General features: G+C 39.4%; 1 protein-coding gene across 3 annotated transcripts in view; it reads left to right on the top strand.

Annotated features, from left to right (window-relative positions):
- The window catches only part of LINGO2 (leucine rich repeat and Ig domain containing 2), a 545,573-nt gene extending 533,823 nt beyond the window's left edge, over nucleotides 1–11,750 (top strand). For all 3 annotated transcript variants that reach the window (XM_066988165.1, XM_066988167.1, XM_066988166.1), the window contains exon 7: nucleotides 4,315–11,750. In XM_066988165.1, the coding sequence (XP_066844266.1) occupies nucleotides 4,315–6,171 (1,857 nt within the window). In that variant the 3' untranslated portion in view covers nucleotides 6,172–11,750. The remainder of the gene's footprint in view (nucleotides 1–4,314) is intronic.
- The last annotated feature ends 5,550 nt before the right edge of the window (nucleotides 11,751–17,300 follow it).

The following is a 17,300-nucleotide window of genomic DNA, read 5'->3' as shown; positions in this document are numbered from 1 at the left end:
TCAACTTTGATTGAGGTCTTGTGTTGAAAAAGAGTACTAGCCAACAGTAACTTGACTCTTGACATGGGACTTAAGAAACAGAGCCAGAGAAAGGCAAAAAAGGGCAGAGTTATTTTCTTAACTTTCAGGGAATCATATAATCATTAAGGTTGGAAAAGACCTCCAAGATCATCTGGTCCAACCATCACCCTACCACCAATGTCACCCACTAAACCATGTCCCTAAACAACATGTCCAACCTTTCCTTAAACACCCCTGGGGACAGTGATGCCATCACCTCCCTGGGCAACCCATTCTAATGCCTGACCACTCTTTCTGAGAAGAAATTTCTCCTAATTTCCAACTTTAATTAATTAAAAGTTCCCATTTGTATTAAAGCATACAAAACCTGCTGGTTCCTATTGTTTTTTAATTATTTTGTTAGTATTTTTGTGCTAACAGGTTATCATCTTAGAGTAGTACTCCACAGTGCAAGGCATAGTGTAATTACAGAGCAAAAATATGACCATTTTAGCTTACTTGTAGGTATGTATGTATGTAGGTATGTATGTACTTTACTTTCTTGTATGCAGCACAATGGATAAAAGTTTTATAGAAAGATGCAAAGAAGGATAGTGAAGTAAACCTGCAGATCTTTAGAACCTAGACTGGCAAAGGATAAAGTATGTATGTGCAGGTTGTTTAAGCAGGAATGAAATATGCCATATTGATCAATGACACTGGTATTTCAGCACAGTGTCAGTGAAGTTGGCAATTAATTAGCATCCCACAAGTCTAAAGTAATGTGGGTTATCATTAAGAGTACTGTGAGCTTAAAAAATATATATATCATCTTGCAGTGAATGGGATTATTTAATGGTCCCATTCCCTTTAGATTTTTAAACAGCAGCATTGTTGTTTAATGGATGTATAATAGTAAGAAATGGTGATCACACTGACACAAAATATACACTAGGGATTAATATGTATGCTTTCAAGATGTTCTCACACTGATGGCCCAAGGGAGGCTCTGTTACTGATACTAACAGACATGTCCTGAAAGTAACACTTCACATTCATTAAATCCAGACTGGATCATACACAATAGCTGGTAAGTTCACTGTGAGCTTCTTCCAGCATTCACTTTTTTTGCAAACAGTCAGAAATCTTGAAGTTGCTCATACTTCCTGTGCTAGACCTTTTTACCTTTTGTTTGTTATCTGTATAAGCATCTGAGGTAAGGTTATATATTTTCTGTAATGAAGAAAAAGTAATTACTGCAAAAAGCGGTTCAAAGTCCAGTATGTAGTCACAGATATGATTAGCAGGAAGTGCGGTAGTATCACCTGTGTCAATGGAAATTGAAATGATCCATTTAATTTACGTTTTCTTCTAACCTACACTTGTTGATATAAATTATCTTTGTTCTCCTGTCTTGTGACTAAGTATAACTTAATATTTTTTCCTTATCTATGTGTAACTTACTCCAGCTTAAATCTCAGTTCTGAATCTTCCTTGCCTGCAAATGTATGCACACACATGCATATGCCACTACAGATAAATGCACAACCATCTCTATCTGTGTGCATATGTTCTTGCAGAAGATAACTATTAATGTTTGACATACTTTATTAACACTACCTTTCTTTATTTCAGCAACAGTCAAAAAATCTTTTACCATATTTTATACCATCTACCTACTTCACACTCCTCAGAAGTTTTAGTTACCAGGTGGCTTGGATAGCTGCAAAAGCATTTCATATTTTTGCCATCTAGAATGAACCCTCCAGGGGTGCTTGTCTTCCACTGAACCTGTTTACTTTGTGCTTCATGTATTAGGCGAACAAGATAGCAAATGAATTCCCTGCATGCAGAAGTATTGGTATGAAAGTGCTAACCACACAGACTGAGCTCTGAAGGTAGTGATCAGAGCACCCAAAAGCCTCTTTGATCTGAATTCACTCCAAACACCTAACTCACAGACCCCTATAGACTTCCAGTTTTAACTTTGTGCCTAATGAAGTGAAGTTTATCTCTGAAAAGCTTTATCACAGCTGGACATAACTAGCAATAGTTACTTGCAAGAGTACAACATAAGGGGGTAACTAAATGAATCTCAGCAGTTTGTCCTTCTAGGACAAAGCTGAAATGTGCTTTTATAAGTAGTATAATAAAGAATAGACTTCATCCAGGTCTCCAGACTACACCGCAAAACCAGCATGCAATTTGCCTCTCTGCATAAAAGTGTCACAGTGGAAAGAAGAAGCCATGTCAGTCAAGAGCAAGATTCTTCCACAGAGCTAAGAAAGGAGTGTTATGTGCATCATTTATTTGTGGTTAGTCAAACATAACTTACATGCAGCTCCAAGAGAATTTATTGTTCACCCATTTAAGCTTTTAATAGTCAAAGCACAACTGCTATTTATTACTGTGTTACAAAAATGCTAATGCTTACAATTCAGACCATGGAGTTTCTGTTGAGGATTGTTAACGATACAATAAGATAAACAGAGCCAAATATCTGCTATTCTGCATGAATGTTAAATCCCTACCCATCTGATTGTCCATGATCTGAGGACAACCCTCCACGATCAGGAGGGGATTACTTGATGAGTTACCACACCTTAAGATCCTTACCAGGGGAGTATACTGTTGTTGCAGCACAGTTAGTGGTGGCTGTTTCTTCTTCCACTTTCTGAGGTACACTCAGTATTATTTTAATATGTTTCAAACACCTTATTTGCTAACATAACTGTCTGGTTGGATCATAAATTTACTTATACCATGTTTGCTGAAATCTACGAATCATTCTCTGTGTATGGGGAGCATTTCTTCTAGGATCTAATCTACATGATTGCACACAGCTGAGCAAAATTTGACTGAAATTTAAGTTGAAAACATCTTAAGACTAGTCAGATTGTCAAGGCTCAAAGCCACAGGTCAGACAATGAATTGGGTAATTTTGTCAGTATGCATAACACCAGCAGGACAACAGTCATCTGTCCAGACCTGAGAGGAAGTTACAGGCAGAAGTTATGTAAACAATTTTACAGATACAACTAAAACCAAGCACAAATTAACCAATCCAGTAAAGGCTTTACAAGGCCTGAGGCACCTTGCAAGGTCTGTCAATGTTACAAAGCCAGGGTCTCAGTCCTACCACTTGGCCTATCAAGTTGAGTGGGCAACAAGGCTGAGGCATTTCCTTGCTTGCAGTGCACCTTATTCTGCAAGTGTATCATACGAGCCTTCCTTTGAGTACCTATATTGTGTTGGTGTTGTGTTTTTTTTTCTTCTTCTTCTTGTTTTGAAATAAGCTATTGAGTGTGTCTGTTCAGTAGCTATCCTTAAAAAGTCTCTTACATTTGGTGACTAAACCTGTAAAGTATAGCATTTCATGAAGGTTAGTTAATTTAATAGGGGCTGTTTTGTCTTCTACTACCCTCAGTTTTAACCTGAAGGCAGGAATATCTCTTACTTTGGAAGCGTGGCTTCCAAACAACCTGTTGTGCTTCTTTGGACAATGTGCTGCCTAAACGCTACCAGCTCATCTCACCTCGTTTTTCTTTCCAAAGCTAATTTACATGTCTTGAAGTACAAAGACATATTCTATAAATCCTTTTCAGGTGTTTGGTTCTAAAAATCACGTAAAATTTCTCTGTGCTGTAAAAGCAAAGAATCAGTTTGTTCTTAATACAAATTCTAATCAAAGGTGCAGTGGTTCTTTCTCATCTGAGCCATTGTGTATGTGTATATGTGAACAATCTCCATCTATTTATAACTGCATGCAATAAATGTTAAAAGGAATCTTTTCATTGTCAAGGAACTCTTTTTCTTGAAGATAATACATCATTAAGGTTTGCCATAAAACACTGATGTGAACAGGAAAGGCAAAAGCCTAGATTTATATCACCTCATGGAGGCCTGGTGCTGTAAACAGATCAGTAAGTGTGATTAGCCCTATTTACAGAGTGCATGGTGTTTATCTCTGCATTAGTTATAGCAGGCTTGTGGAGACCCACTGAGAGTGAGAAGAAAAAAAGGAGAAAAAAAAAAAAAAAAAAAACGAACATCTTTTACTGTTTTCAGTGGGAAAAGCTGTTTTGTCTCCTCTGATGTCTAGTTGGAAAATGTTAGATAAACAGATCCTTTGACAAACCCAATGTTTAGGAAGGAAAATTTGCTTTTTGTTGCTGTTGCTGTTTACAATAGGCTTTCTTATTTTATTTCGAATAAAAATACATGTGCCTGCTTTGAAATGGCACTTAAAATTTGTCAGAGTTCTCCTTTTGCTGCAGACCTAACATGTTCCCTTTCCCATCCTCACCCCTACAGGCCCGTGACAGAGGGTTAGACCAAATCGGTGGAGTCATGCTTCACACAGCTGTATCTTGCTGGCAGCCGTTCCTAGGTCTGGCTGTGCTGCTAGTCTTCATGGGCCCCACCATAGGCTGCCCGGCCCGCTGCGAATGCTCGGCCCAGAACAAGTCCGTCAGCTGTCATCGGAGGCGCCTGATGGCCATTCCAGAGGGCATTCCCATTGAGACCAAAATCTTGGACCTCAGCAAGAACCGACTGAAGAGCGTCAACCCTGAGGAGTTCACGTCATACCCCTTGCTGGAGGAGATCGACCTCAGCGACAATATAGTCGCCAATGTGGAGCCTGGAGCCTTCAACAATCTCTTCAACTTGCGCTCCCTGAGGCTGAAAGGAAACCGTCTGAAGCTGGTTCCCCTTGGGGTGTTCACTGGGTTGTCAAACTTAACAAAACTTGATATAAGTGAAAACAAGATTGTCATTTTGCTGGACTACATGTTCCAAGATCTACATAACCTAAAGTCCCTGGAGGTTGGGGACAATGATTTGGTCTATATATCACACAGGGCCTTCAGTGGACTGCTTAGCCTGGAGCAGCTCACCCTGGAGAGATGCAACCTCACAGCTGTACCAACAGAAGCTCTTTCCCACCTCCACAACCTCATCAGTCTGCATCTGAAACAGCTCAACATCAACGCTTTGCCTGCGTATGCCTTCAAAAGATTATTTCGCCTGAAAGACCTGGAGATAGACTCCTGGCCCCTCCTCGACATGCTGCCTGCCAACAGCCTGTATGGTCTCAACCTTACTTCTCTCTCCATCACCAACACCAACCTGTCTGCAGTACCTTACTCTGCTTTTAAACATCTGGTTTACCTGACGCATCTAAACCTCTCCTACAACCCTATCAGCACCATTGAAGCAGGCATGCTCTCCGATTTGGTACGCCTGCAGGAGCTCCACATGGTGGGGGCCCAGTTACGTACCATTGAACCACATGCTTTCCAAGGGCTCCGATTCTTACGTGTGCTTAATGTGTCCCAAAACCTGCTAGAAACCCTAGAAGAGAATGTATTTCATTCCCCCAAAGCCCTTGAGATCCTCTGCATTAACAACAATCCTCTGGCCTGTGACTGCCGTCTCCTTTGGATTCTACAGAGGCAACCCACTTTGCAGTTTGGAGGCCAGACACCGATGTGTGCTGGCCCAGACAGTGTCAAGGAGAGGTCATTCAAGGACTTTCACAGCACAGCTCTCTCCTTTTACTTCACCTGTAAGAAGCCCAAGATACAAGACAAGAAGCTGCAGTACCTGGTAGTGGAGGAAGGGCAGACGGTGCAGCTGATGTGCAATGCTGACGGGGATCCGCAGCCCACCATATCATGGGTTACCCCACGTCGGAGGCTGATCACAACTAAATCAAATGGAAGAGCCACTGTTCTGGGAGACGGCACACTGGAGATTCGATTTGCTCAAGACCAGGACACTGGGATATATGTTTGTATTGCAAGCAATGCAGCTGGGAACGACACCTATTCGGCCTCCCTTACAGTGAAGGGGTTTACTTCAGACCGTTTCCTTTATGCCAACAGGACCCCTATGTATATGACAGACTCCAACGACACCAGTTCCAATGGAACTAATGCGAACACTTTCTCTCTGGACCTTAAGACAATATTGGTGTCCACAGCTATGGGCTGCTTCACATTCCTCGGAGTGGTTTTATTTTGTTTCCTACTTCTTTTTGTGTGGAGTAGAGGGAAAGGCAAACACAAAACCAGCATTGACCTTGAATATGTCCCTCGCAAAAACAATGGTGCTGTAGTTGAAGGGGAGGTTGCTGGACCGCGAAGGTTCAACATGAAAATGATTTGATGGTGTTCTGCTAGCAGTGCTTTTTCTGTGGCATTATAACCAATTAAACCAGCCTGGCATGTGGAATTGCTGGGCAGAAGCAGCTTAATGCAGCTGTCACTGTATCAAAAGGTTACGTGGAAATGGAAAGACTATTTGTGGTTGTACAGCAGAGCCTCCAGACCTTGAGGCAGATATGTCAGGGCCTTTCATAGAACTGGTAAATTGTACTAACTGTTTGCATTGCAAATATTGGCATTCTGGGGATATCAGCAATGAACCGTTGGCTCATGCTCATGGACAATTGTTCAACATTTTCTACCACTACAAAAAGAAAAAGAAAAAGGAAAAAAAAAAAAAGCCTACAGTGTAGGATTTGCATACTTAAAGAAAAAGACACATTTGTCTAAAGCATACTCTACAGTGAAATTTGTATCTATAGATCTCATTTGGTAAAGAGCCTTGCATCATACCTTCTAGTTGGTTCAACACCACAAAAATTGTTGTTTTTTTTTTGTTTGTTTGTTTTTTAATATACATCTATACTGTGTACATTTTAAAGCAATACAAATGAGAGGTTGTGCTTTTAGATATCCACCAATACTGACCCAAGTGTGATGTCACCCTCCTTTTAACAACCATCTAACCCAAATTAGACTCTTGTAGTTACCAATTAGAAACAACATAAAATATTTTTCTCCTCATGTAGAAGGCCAGAGATGAATAGTTGAGAGCAAAAATGCTCAACTCTGTTGATCTTCTCTTCATATAAATATAAGGCATGTGCCTAGTTTTGATACAGAATGGAATATTTTTTATATCTGTGATATCACACTGGACCAGTTTACTGTAATGTAGCCCTGGATCGCACCCAGGGAAGGCAACCCACTAGATATTGCTGGCATAGAAGAGTTGAGTTCTACCTTGATGAGAGGGAGCTGTTTTTGTTAGCCTTGTTTTTAATTTCAAAGCTACTGTTAAAATGTTAATCTGTATGGGGCAAAAAGAAAGAAAGTAAAACATTCTGCATACTCCTTGGGAAATATGGTCATCTTACTATTTGCAGGAGTGAATTAAAACTTACAAAAGCTTTGCTGCTAGGAATGAACTCTTCTCCAATGCCAGTAAACTAGGGTTGTCCATGCATAATATGGGGATTATAATACTAAAATAATGTTTAAAACATGATAGCCTCAAAAAGGCTAACATACTGCCAGATATAATGAACCTCTAGCCACTGTCATTCTCATCTTGTATATTTGTAGATAACATATAAACGCAAAGCTAATTTCCAAGAACAGATTACTTAGCTATTCTTGATGCCATTTTAATAACTATGTGGTTATGTTTCTTTCAGGGGCAGTATATTAGAACAAGAGGTGCAAGTTTTTCCAGGTTTTAGAAAGATTTTTTAATGGGGAGAAGACGAAAGTGGAATGTTAGTTCAGTACAAGTAATCTTTTTCTTTGTTTTATGCCTCTAAACAAATCCCCAAAAGGCTCAGAACTGAAGCTTTATTCTTTATTCTTTATTGTAGATTCCACTGTTCTTAATTTGGAACTCTCAGCAATGGGAAGATACGGAGTTGTTCAGCGACCTCTCAATTTTCTAGCAATTATGAGCCATAGGTTTGTTGCTAAGTGGTTGATAACAAATACGATTTATAAATAATCGGAATTAACTGGAGTAAGGATAATAATGACTATGTATGTGTTTAGCCAAAAAGGATATGAAAATGTTATAAGACAGAACATTCAGATTAATGTGATTTAAGGGCCTGTGTCCAATCTTAAATTTCAGCACTCTGAAACCAAAGTCAGGCTGGCCTGTAATGGGATGCTGGTGCTTCTAAAAACTATTATCCACATTCTTTGGCAGAGATTTTCTAAGCAGGTTAAAAATCTTCCGCTGCTATCAAGGGAAATGTGCCAGAAGTTGTACAACCCAGCTGTGCTCCCTAGGTATATCCCTAATATAGCTGTAGGACCCAGGGCCAAGGCAGTTTTGAGAATCTCTGTTCTTAGTGGCTGATCTTTGGTTGCATCACTGCTCCATTTTAGGTCACCCAATAGAGAAGGATGTGAGGGTTGTTAGAATTTTCTTCACTTAGGCTGGTTTTAAGTTGCGCTTCATTTTGTTGCTTTCTTTTTTTGTGTGTGTTCTGAACTAGACAGCTGGAGATTTATGGAGATGCTTGAGATTAATCCTCTTTGTTCTATGAAGGTTTGTAAAATGTTAACAGGATTGAATAACCCCTGACTAAACACTAACACCAGGGAAATTGTTTTTGCTGATAAAATAACCACCGCACTGAAGCCCAAAACTCTACTGTACCTTAATGTGGGCAGTTAAAGAAACAAATGGGGATAAAACAAAGTGTTTCTGAACTGCCCATTAAAGACATTTGCATGTGCCTTTCCCTTGTAATTGTTATTTTTCAATTAGTAATCTATTACCCCTGCAGTCATTTCATGTTAAATGTTAAAATCAATGTTAAAAGCAAAAATTCTCCTAAATTCTAGACAGTTGCAGCGGATTGCTTCATATTAAATGTCAAAATAATAATTAAAAAAAAATCCTAAAAAAAAAATCTAGCAAAAATGTGCTTTTAGGATTAATTATGAATGGCTGAATTCCCCTCTTTCCTTAGAATGGTTCTAAAAAGTGATTACATTGTTAGTGTACTGCAAGGATTTCTGAGCAGTAATGTGCTTAGTTACCTGAGTGAAATATGTCCTGGTGATGAAATTACTGCTTGCTCTTGCAGAGCACCACCTTACAGAGCTGTCAGCATCGTGTGTATTGCCCTGAGTTCAGTCAGTATTCAGTTTTTAAGAATCAGTGTTTGCTCCCTGCCTCTAGCTATGTTCTACTTTTTGCAGCCTACTTATTTCACCGTGAACTTGGCAAGGCATATGGCATCTCTTAACAGAAATAAGGAGAGCAAGACTCAGAGGCAGGCTTTTATCTTGCTCCCCACAGTCTTGCTCCCCAGATGCGTATTCCTGGGACACATGCTCACTGCAGGGTAAATAGGAGTGCAGTGCCAGGGTCAGACCTAGACAACCACCATTTGGGCAGTTTTTTGTTGGCTGGTTGTTTTTTTAAGAATAAAGGTACCGTAGCTGACTGCATGCCTACTCTGCCTCTAATGTGTTCCCAGTCACTTCTCCATCTGTTCTAGAGATCAAGGAAACTGCAGTTTACTGCAAGGGAGTTGGAGCATATCAGAGGAAAAGAAACCAGCTATGATGAGACATCTGCCGCACATGGCTCCCCTGTCATTTACTCAGATGCAGGTGGACAGTGCATCCCTGCCATTACATGAGGGAACGAAGGGGTTTTCTCTCCTTTTTACTTGCACACCTGCTGCTCCCTCACACTGGCACAAGGTCAAGCCTGGCCTTTCCTGCTGGTCAGCACAAGAAGTCTCTGCAGAGCAGCAGTAGTTCTGCAAAAAGGGAGAAAAGAGAGACAGCTGAAACCAGCGGAGCCACTTGAGAAAGCAGGTACACTGTTATCTTTGGCAACAGTTCCTGTAAGTTTTGTGCTAACATAATGTAAGTTCCTGCTAGTATATTTTGAAGTCCACTTACACAGACGGATGCTTCGTTCTCTTCCTCTTTCATAACGAATGGATCCTTATCCTTCCAGAGTAAGTTAAAGAGGATACTGCAAGCAATGTCTTAAGAAAAGAGTTTGCAGTGATAAAAGAGTGACGACGAATAACCTGCGCCCCATCTCAGCCATATGTATAGATTTGGGGCTGCTTCTCTCTTTTTTCTTTCTTCCTTCTTCCTTTCTTGTTAACTTAGGGATATTCTTTTCAGAAAGGCCTAGCCTGTGATATCAGCTCCATTAGATTCAGACTGGGGAGGCGGCTTTTGCTTTCTGCTCCCCATTCCTTCACCATTCATACACACTGCCAGTGTCAACAGGGTCAACAGCTCTACACGCAACAGAAATCAGACAGGAGACATTGAGACCCTGGAGAACTGTTGATGTGACCTGATGTCAATAGGCATTTATTTAAGTAAACACTCTTTAATTAGGACAATCCCAAAGTTGATGTCATTCGTACTGCCATTCAATGTTTCCTTTATTTACATGAATGGTATGGTGTTTTTTTTTCCTTATTTATTGTAGCATGGTATTGCATCACCTATGACGGTAATAATGATATCATAAAGAAAAGTAAGAAAGCCAAATTGTGCATTCAACACCACAAATTGTAGTTGAGGTATATGAGACACAGTAAGAAGTCAGCATTCATATTTAATGCAAAGTCTTGTGATTGAAGAAGAAAGTGGTATAGAGGAAATCTGGAATGTAGGCCATGTTGCAAATGAAATACATCAAAGATATGTATAAACAAGCTTTCCTACACCACGCCTAAACATCTGCTTTAGACATTGGTCTTTTCCATAAAAACAAACAAACAAACAAACAAACAAAACTTCAAGATGCAGGAATGCCAGAAGACCACATTTAACCCTTAGAAAGATGAAAGATTGGTTGAAAATCCAGTAGAACAATGAGCTTCTGGCTGCCTGGCAGCAGCAGTAGCTTCTAGCAAAGAGAGCTAAGAAACCGCAGTCAGATAGTCATTTTTGTCATATCTGCTACATCATCCTGTGAAAAAGGAGTCCACTAGTCAACAATGAAAGGGCCAACCCTTATTCATTTTTCTTCAGAAAGGGAAACATTCATGTAAATAGGAGACTGTCTGTTCCACCTCCTTCCCCAGCCATAAAACACACAGCAAGAAGTGAGGAAGGGGAGGCCTATTCTGGCATGGTTGTGTAATTACCTTTTTCCACTGAGTGATCCCAGTTTACCTGGGACTAGCATGATGACCGTGCTCTGTCCATTCCCATCCTCTCAGTTCACAATGCGGCTCGATATGGAGTTGCAGGGAAAGGAATACATGGACAAGCTGTCTGTCCTCCCGCAGCTGTAGCTTTGGTCTTCTCAAATACAAGAACCAGCATAGCCGCAGTAACGTCGAAGTTGCAGTCCGCTGCAGCTGATCTGTAGGTTTGCCATAAGGCAGCGTACGGGCTAGCACTGGATACACGCTTTCTGACCTGGTTTCAGTGTCCCAAGTGACTTCCCTTTGCGCTGAAAAGACATAGTAGAGAACTAAGGAAAGAAGAACTAAAAAACTATTTCATACAGTAATTTAAATGTTAATTGTCCCTGGAGGAGTTAAAGGAACATCTTTGGAAGAGACAAAAGGCCTGATTGCTGTTGAATCACTGAACAATGAAGGAGATTTTTCAAGTTAGCTGAGCAGTTTGGATACCCTGTTCCTATCACCTGTAATGAGAATTATAAACTCTATTCTCATTGGCAGCTTAGAAAAATCACAGCTAGTCGGTTCAGTGATACATGCTACCTTTCTTTGTTTTCTAGCTCTGCCCTTCTTCCTTCTCAGTTGCAAATTACAGTAGTCCCAAATGAAGATCTTTGGATTCAGTTTAGTTTCACTGTATGCTCCCATGGTTTTTGGAATTTGGATCTCAAAATACGATCTTAAACCCTCTTCAAACCAAAAACAGTAATAAAACAATAATAAAAAGAAAAAAAAAGAAAAAAAAGAAGACGCACAAGTAAGCCTCCTCCTTCTAACGAAAGAAACAAGCGTCTGTGAAGTTCTTATTGCTACTGAGATAGCTACAAGCCAAAAGCAATCTGCAGGTTGAATGATTCTGAGTCTTTTTTTTATTTTTTTTTCCTTTTTTTTTCACTAGAAGCAGGTGGTTGGATATAAGGCCAGCTGAAAATAGAATTCTTTACATATAGCCTCAGCGGAATGAGAAAAGAGCTGGCATAGGCAAGAAAATTGTTATTTCAACTTAAATTTAAGGATACTTTATCCTTCATATTCAAACAGCTCATAGAAGAGTATAAAAGAGCAGACTTTTACCTCATAACTTGATTATTCTTATTTATTCAAACTGGAACCAAAATTGTCATGAAGCAGAAGTGTTGGAACAAAAGACTAAAAACAGATTTTCTACTCTAGTGAGGCAGTACAAATCAGGAGAAATCCCCTTGACACCCATTCTGTTACTCCTTGGTTACACTAGAAATTTGATATAGGAATATAGGTGGTTTTTTGCTTTCTACTAAGGGGCTATAGTAGAAAATAAGCAGAAGTTATGTTTTAATTATTTCCCACCTTGCGGCATACCTTCTGTTCTGGATTGCTTTAATATTTGTCACTGTTAACTGAGCTGGAGAATTTGAAAACACAGATTCTGGGAACAAAAGAAAACAGGCAAAAGAAAAAGAAAGTCTGCTGACTTCTATGTGTGGTATTTGCAAGTCAACAGCACTATCTCCTCACATATAATCCAAGAACAATGAGATGAAATGTCAAGGCAGCTGTGAAGATGGCTGTCAACTTGTACACGTTAATAATTTTGATTTTCCAGAAAACAAAATGTTATTGCTTCTGAAATAATTCATTTATGCCACTTTGATCCCTAAAAACAAATGACACTTTGTCCTCATAACAATGGGCGCTGTATAAATAGGTAGTAAATGACAACACTGATCTGGTGAGCTTACAGCCTTATAGTAGGAAGATGGCTTATGGGCAAGTACATATGATAGCAAGTCTCTCATTCTTTGGGGAGGGAATGCCATAGTTCATAACTATTAGAGTATCATCACAGTTACTGAAATCTATTTGCAAGCACATGTAGTTCATATGTATATGTTTGTGTGTGGAAAAAAAAAAGAAAAGAAGTTATATTTGTTTTGTTCTTTTTCTTACTTCAAGTATTAAATGTATATTGTTTTTAAAAGGTGACAAGGTTAACCAGAAAAAATGTGTTGTAATTTATTTTAATATATATGATCATGATTATGGATGGGAAATGAACTAGCGCTGCTGTAATGATTCATGAAGCACATGACAAGTCGGGTTTGTCCATAAGTCCGCTTCATGTTTGAGCAAAATACGGTAATATTAATGAAAAAAAAAAAAAAAAAAAAAAGTTGTTTGTCAAGACAGTTGTCCTGAATGTCATTTTAAAATTTACTTTAGGGCTTATGTCATGACGTGTATCATACTTATCCAAAATGAAACCCAAATAAATAATTCCGTGGAGTGGCAACATTTACTGGGAGAAGTGAAGAAAATTTACACTGCTTCCCTTAATGCAGCTGGTCACATTTTTTCAAGGGGTAGGGAGGAAGCTAAGCTGAGAAAAATGCAGTTTTCTCAGCACCAGTCCCAACATCCTTGGTGTCAAGTCTTCACAACAGGTAATGCACTCAAACCAATCATTCCTGAACTGAAAATATAAGCCATTACAGTCGGGAAGAGAATACTCTAGGTATTTTTCATGTGCTGACTTTCACTCCTCCCTCATGGCATGGAGCCCTCAGAAACAGAGAAAATCCCAGGTCATATTCAGACATGCTTTGGGATTTATTCTCCAGGCAAAGTATCAGACAGCCTGTTCCTTCACCCTCCCTTGCACAGCATGCGCAGATAATTGGTGGGGATACTGGTCAGCCTAATGTCAGAATGAAAAAGCCTGCCACATCCCAGTACCCTGGAGATAGATTTCACCAAGTGTATATCACTTTTTTTTTATGAAGGCAACCAATACCGAAAGTCTACTTCTGAAACGTTTTCTAAGGAAAACACCAGTATTCAAACTTCTCTGTAACCGCACCACAGAAATTAAGTGGTGAAAGATAGAATCTGAGTTTGAAAGCTATTCCCAGCCTGAGGCCTGCCATGACCCACCAAATCCATGGCAGAGATCAGCTTTGAAGGACGCAGGCCATAACTGGCCTGTGCTACTGATGCTACTCTCATTCACAGCTAGTTGCTTTCACCAACAGAGGATTTTGCTTATGTTTTCTGGGATAATCTGAAATAAGATTTATCAATCCTGAACCCGTTATCCTCTAAACCAGGGTCTTGTTCACTAGGAGGGGGAAACAGAGTTGGTTTTGCTACCTCAGAAAAGGAAGATGCAGGCTGAAATCCGGATGGATTGCTGGGAGCAGAGACAGACAGAAACTGAATGTGAGCTCTCCCAAACCTCTTGCAATCTGTTGTATCCTTTTGAATTTGACACCCTCAAAAGGTTTTGGCTGACTTGCATCACTGCACCCTCCTCCACAGTAGACTATCAAATGTCAAACTTCTGTGAGAGAAACTTAGATGATGTTAAGGAACTGCTTGATTTCATGTTATTTTCCTTCAGTCTGATCATCTGATTTACAGTCTGCAGTGTGCTGCAGTAGAGCCTTCAATATGACATGAAAAAACAACCATCACAGTACTACTGCACTGAGAACACTGAGTTTGCAAAGGACAGACTGGTTCCTGGAAAGCTTCTTCTACACTAAGCTTTACACTTCCTTTATGCAATTCAGGATACTCTTTTGGACTACCTGATACTATCTCAAGAGGGGGAACTTGTTCCTGTAACACAGGGTTTAATACACAGTTTCCAGGTCTTACAGTAAAGGAACCATGAGTCTTTTCCATGATAACCAGGTAAAGAAAAACCCTTTCACATCAGGTAATCTGCGACAAATTCATTGAAATCAGCCCCATTCAAGCTGGGGTCTGAACAGAAAGATTTGTGCTCTCCTGTTATATCTATTAATTTCAGAAGAAAAAAATATATATACAGTATCTACAGTTAATTCATAACACACAAACACTTCTTCAGGTTTTCAAAAGCATCCAAAATTCTCTAGAGCACAGTTGTTTTCATAAATTTCAGAGAATATTTATGCTTTTACAGATCTACTATAAAAGATTCATCTCAGTTATTAGCCCTATATTGGATACCAAGGTAACCTTTAAATAAATAAATCTGAGCATCCAAAGCTTATTTTAAAAAATGCCTAGCTCTAGAATTTTTGTATTGGAAAAGGACAGGGGGAAATGGGAGCATCATACTATCTACCAATTAATAAGCTCACACTATCTACCAATTAATAAGCTCAATACACAAAGATGAAGTTATTCGCACATGGGAGAAGTGAATTCCAGTGAATTTTCTGCATTATAAAACTTTCTCATATGAATCTGGCTATAAAAAGGGCTTTATCCGTCTCCTGTACTTTCTGGACTAGGGACTGGGGAGAGAGAGAAGGGGGTGGGGAGGGGGGAAGGAAGGCTGGAAGGCTGGTAACTCATGCTGGGAAAGCACAAATAAATCTGAACTAGTGCATTAAGAACATGGAGTTATTGAAAAGCACCTGACCTTACTGCCCACAGACTCGGCAGCAGGCAGGGAAATTTGGTCTAAGTTGGAAATTTGGTCTAAATTTTTGGTCTAAGTTCCTTCTTTCCTAGATAGAGGAAATTCCCCAGGGAAAGCCTTATTCTTCCTCTGTTCTTTGAAAGATAAGTTTCAACTTTAGTATTCAAGGGGAAAAGTAATACAGTAATAAGTTATTGAAATACGGGATTGGACTGCAGAAAGAAAAAGAAATTAAAACTAGTGTAAAAAAATCAGATGACATTGGTACTTAGCACCTTCTCTAAGTACCTGTAGAATTATGTGGGTTTGCAGGAGCTGATTTATTAATTAATACCTAGGGGATACATTCAGCTAGTTTAAGCTATAATCACCAGCTGGAAGATCTTATTTACCTCATCAGTCCCTAAAGTGGAAGTTATATTTTTCTGAGCTATTTTCCAATAACTTTGCTATTTATATAACTCAGAAGCACAAGTGATGGAGAGCACACTTATTTTATTAGAGGAAGACAATGATAATAAATTTAATCTATTACTTTTGCTACGAGAGCTGTTTGCTGTATGCACAAAAAGTAATAGATTACATCCATTATGTAAAGTATGGCTATCACTGAAACCAAATAACATTTCCTCTTAAAAAGCTACCAATCTGCAGTGCATCTGTGAGGTGCGTCAGTTCTAATGCACTGCAGAAAACACTTTTCTTTTACAGAGAAGAGGCATACAATGCAGTGGGGTTATTGACACTGACTTATACAAAAGACTGCATTCTAATAGGCCTTATGGAATCTCATTGTCTTGGCTTTAGAGAGTTCGGCAGGCTGTCACATTTTGCTAAAGGAAATCAGATCAGCACTGCCTAATGTGGAGAAATCACAGCTGTTGGCTAGTAACATGAGCAGAAGGCTGGACCTCGGCATTTCTGAGCTGTAGTCAAAACCCCTGGGCCTCTAGCAGTTTGGGGAATACAATACAATACAATACAATACAATAACAATATTCACCTTTCAAAAGGAATATTCTGCCATTTCCCTTCAGGATTATAAAGCTGAGGAATTACAGTTCAGGCGTCCCTACATGAGGAATTATAATTTTTAACATAGATTGGTATGTGATAATAGGCATTGTTATTAGACAAATAAATTATTTTTTTTTTTTAAGAGGTTAAACAATTGCTACCCAAAGTGTTCCAGAAGATGATGGCACTGTGGTGACAGCAACAGTCTGCCCTGCAGTCGGTATTTCCAACAGCTGTAAAATAGATGTTCCTGCAGAGGAGTGGAAGTATATGAAAGAAAACTGTCAGGAAAGATGCACACCAACTAGATTCTTGCCTTTTTTGCAATTCAGTGGTATATTGCATGAAAGGACCTCTTAATGCCTCATTTAATTAGTGTTTTTGCAATGCTTAATAAACGCATTAAATGCTTCATCTCCTAACGAATCTATGAAGATTTATCTCTTTGCTGTTGATTATAGATGAGAGATGCTGAAATGAATGCAAACCACACATCATCAGGTTGTCAAGTGTATCAACCCCAGCGCTGAGCACTCAGACTACTAGTACAAAAACATTACCATTTAGTCCTTGTACAAGACTGCCAAAAATAGGTCCTATAGTTTCTGTACTCTCTAATCAAACCGTATTGAAAGAAACCTAGCGTTCCCATCGGTTCCCCAGATCTCTAACAGACAAAGTAACAAGTGTCTACTTTTCAAATTTCTACTGCCAATGTTTATCGCAGGGAATTTGACCTAACATTCTGTTTGCTTTATTTGCCACAATGCTGAATCATGTCCAACCTCAACTTCATCTTTTACTCAAGTTTGGTTTGCCTATACATAATCCAAACACTTGGAACTGCCCCATTCCCGGCTTCTGCTTTAGGACTAAAGCCAGAAG

Source organism: Anser cygnoides, chromosome Z, assembly GCF_040182565.1.
Source record: "Anser cygnoides isolate HZ-2024a breed goose chromosome Z, Taihu_goose_T2T_genome, whole genome shotgun sequence".
In the NCBI taxonomy this organism is placed as follows: domain Eukaryota; kingdom Metazoa; phylum Chordata; class Aves; order Anseriformes; family Anatidae; genus Anser; species Anser cygnoides.
The sequence above is the reverse complement of the archived record's forward strand: the minus strand, read 5'-3'. Positions and strand labels throughout refer to the sequence as shown.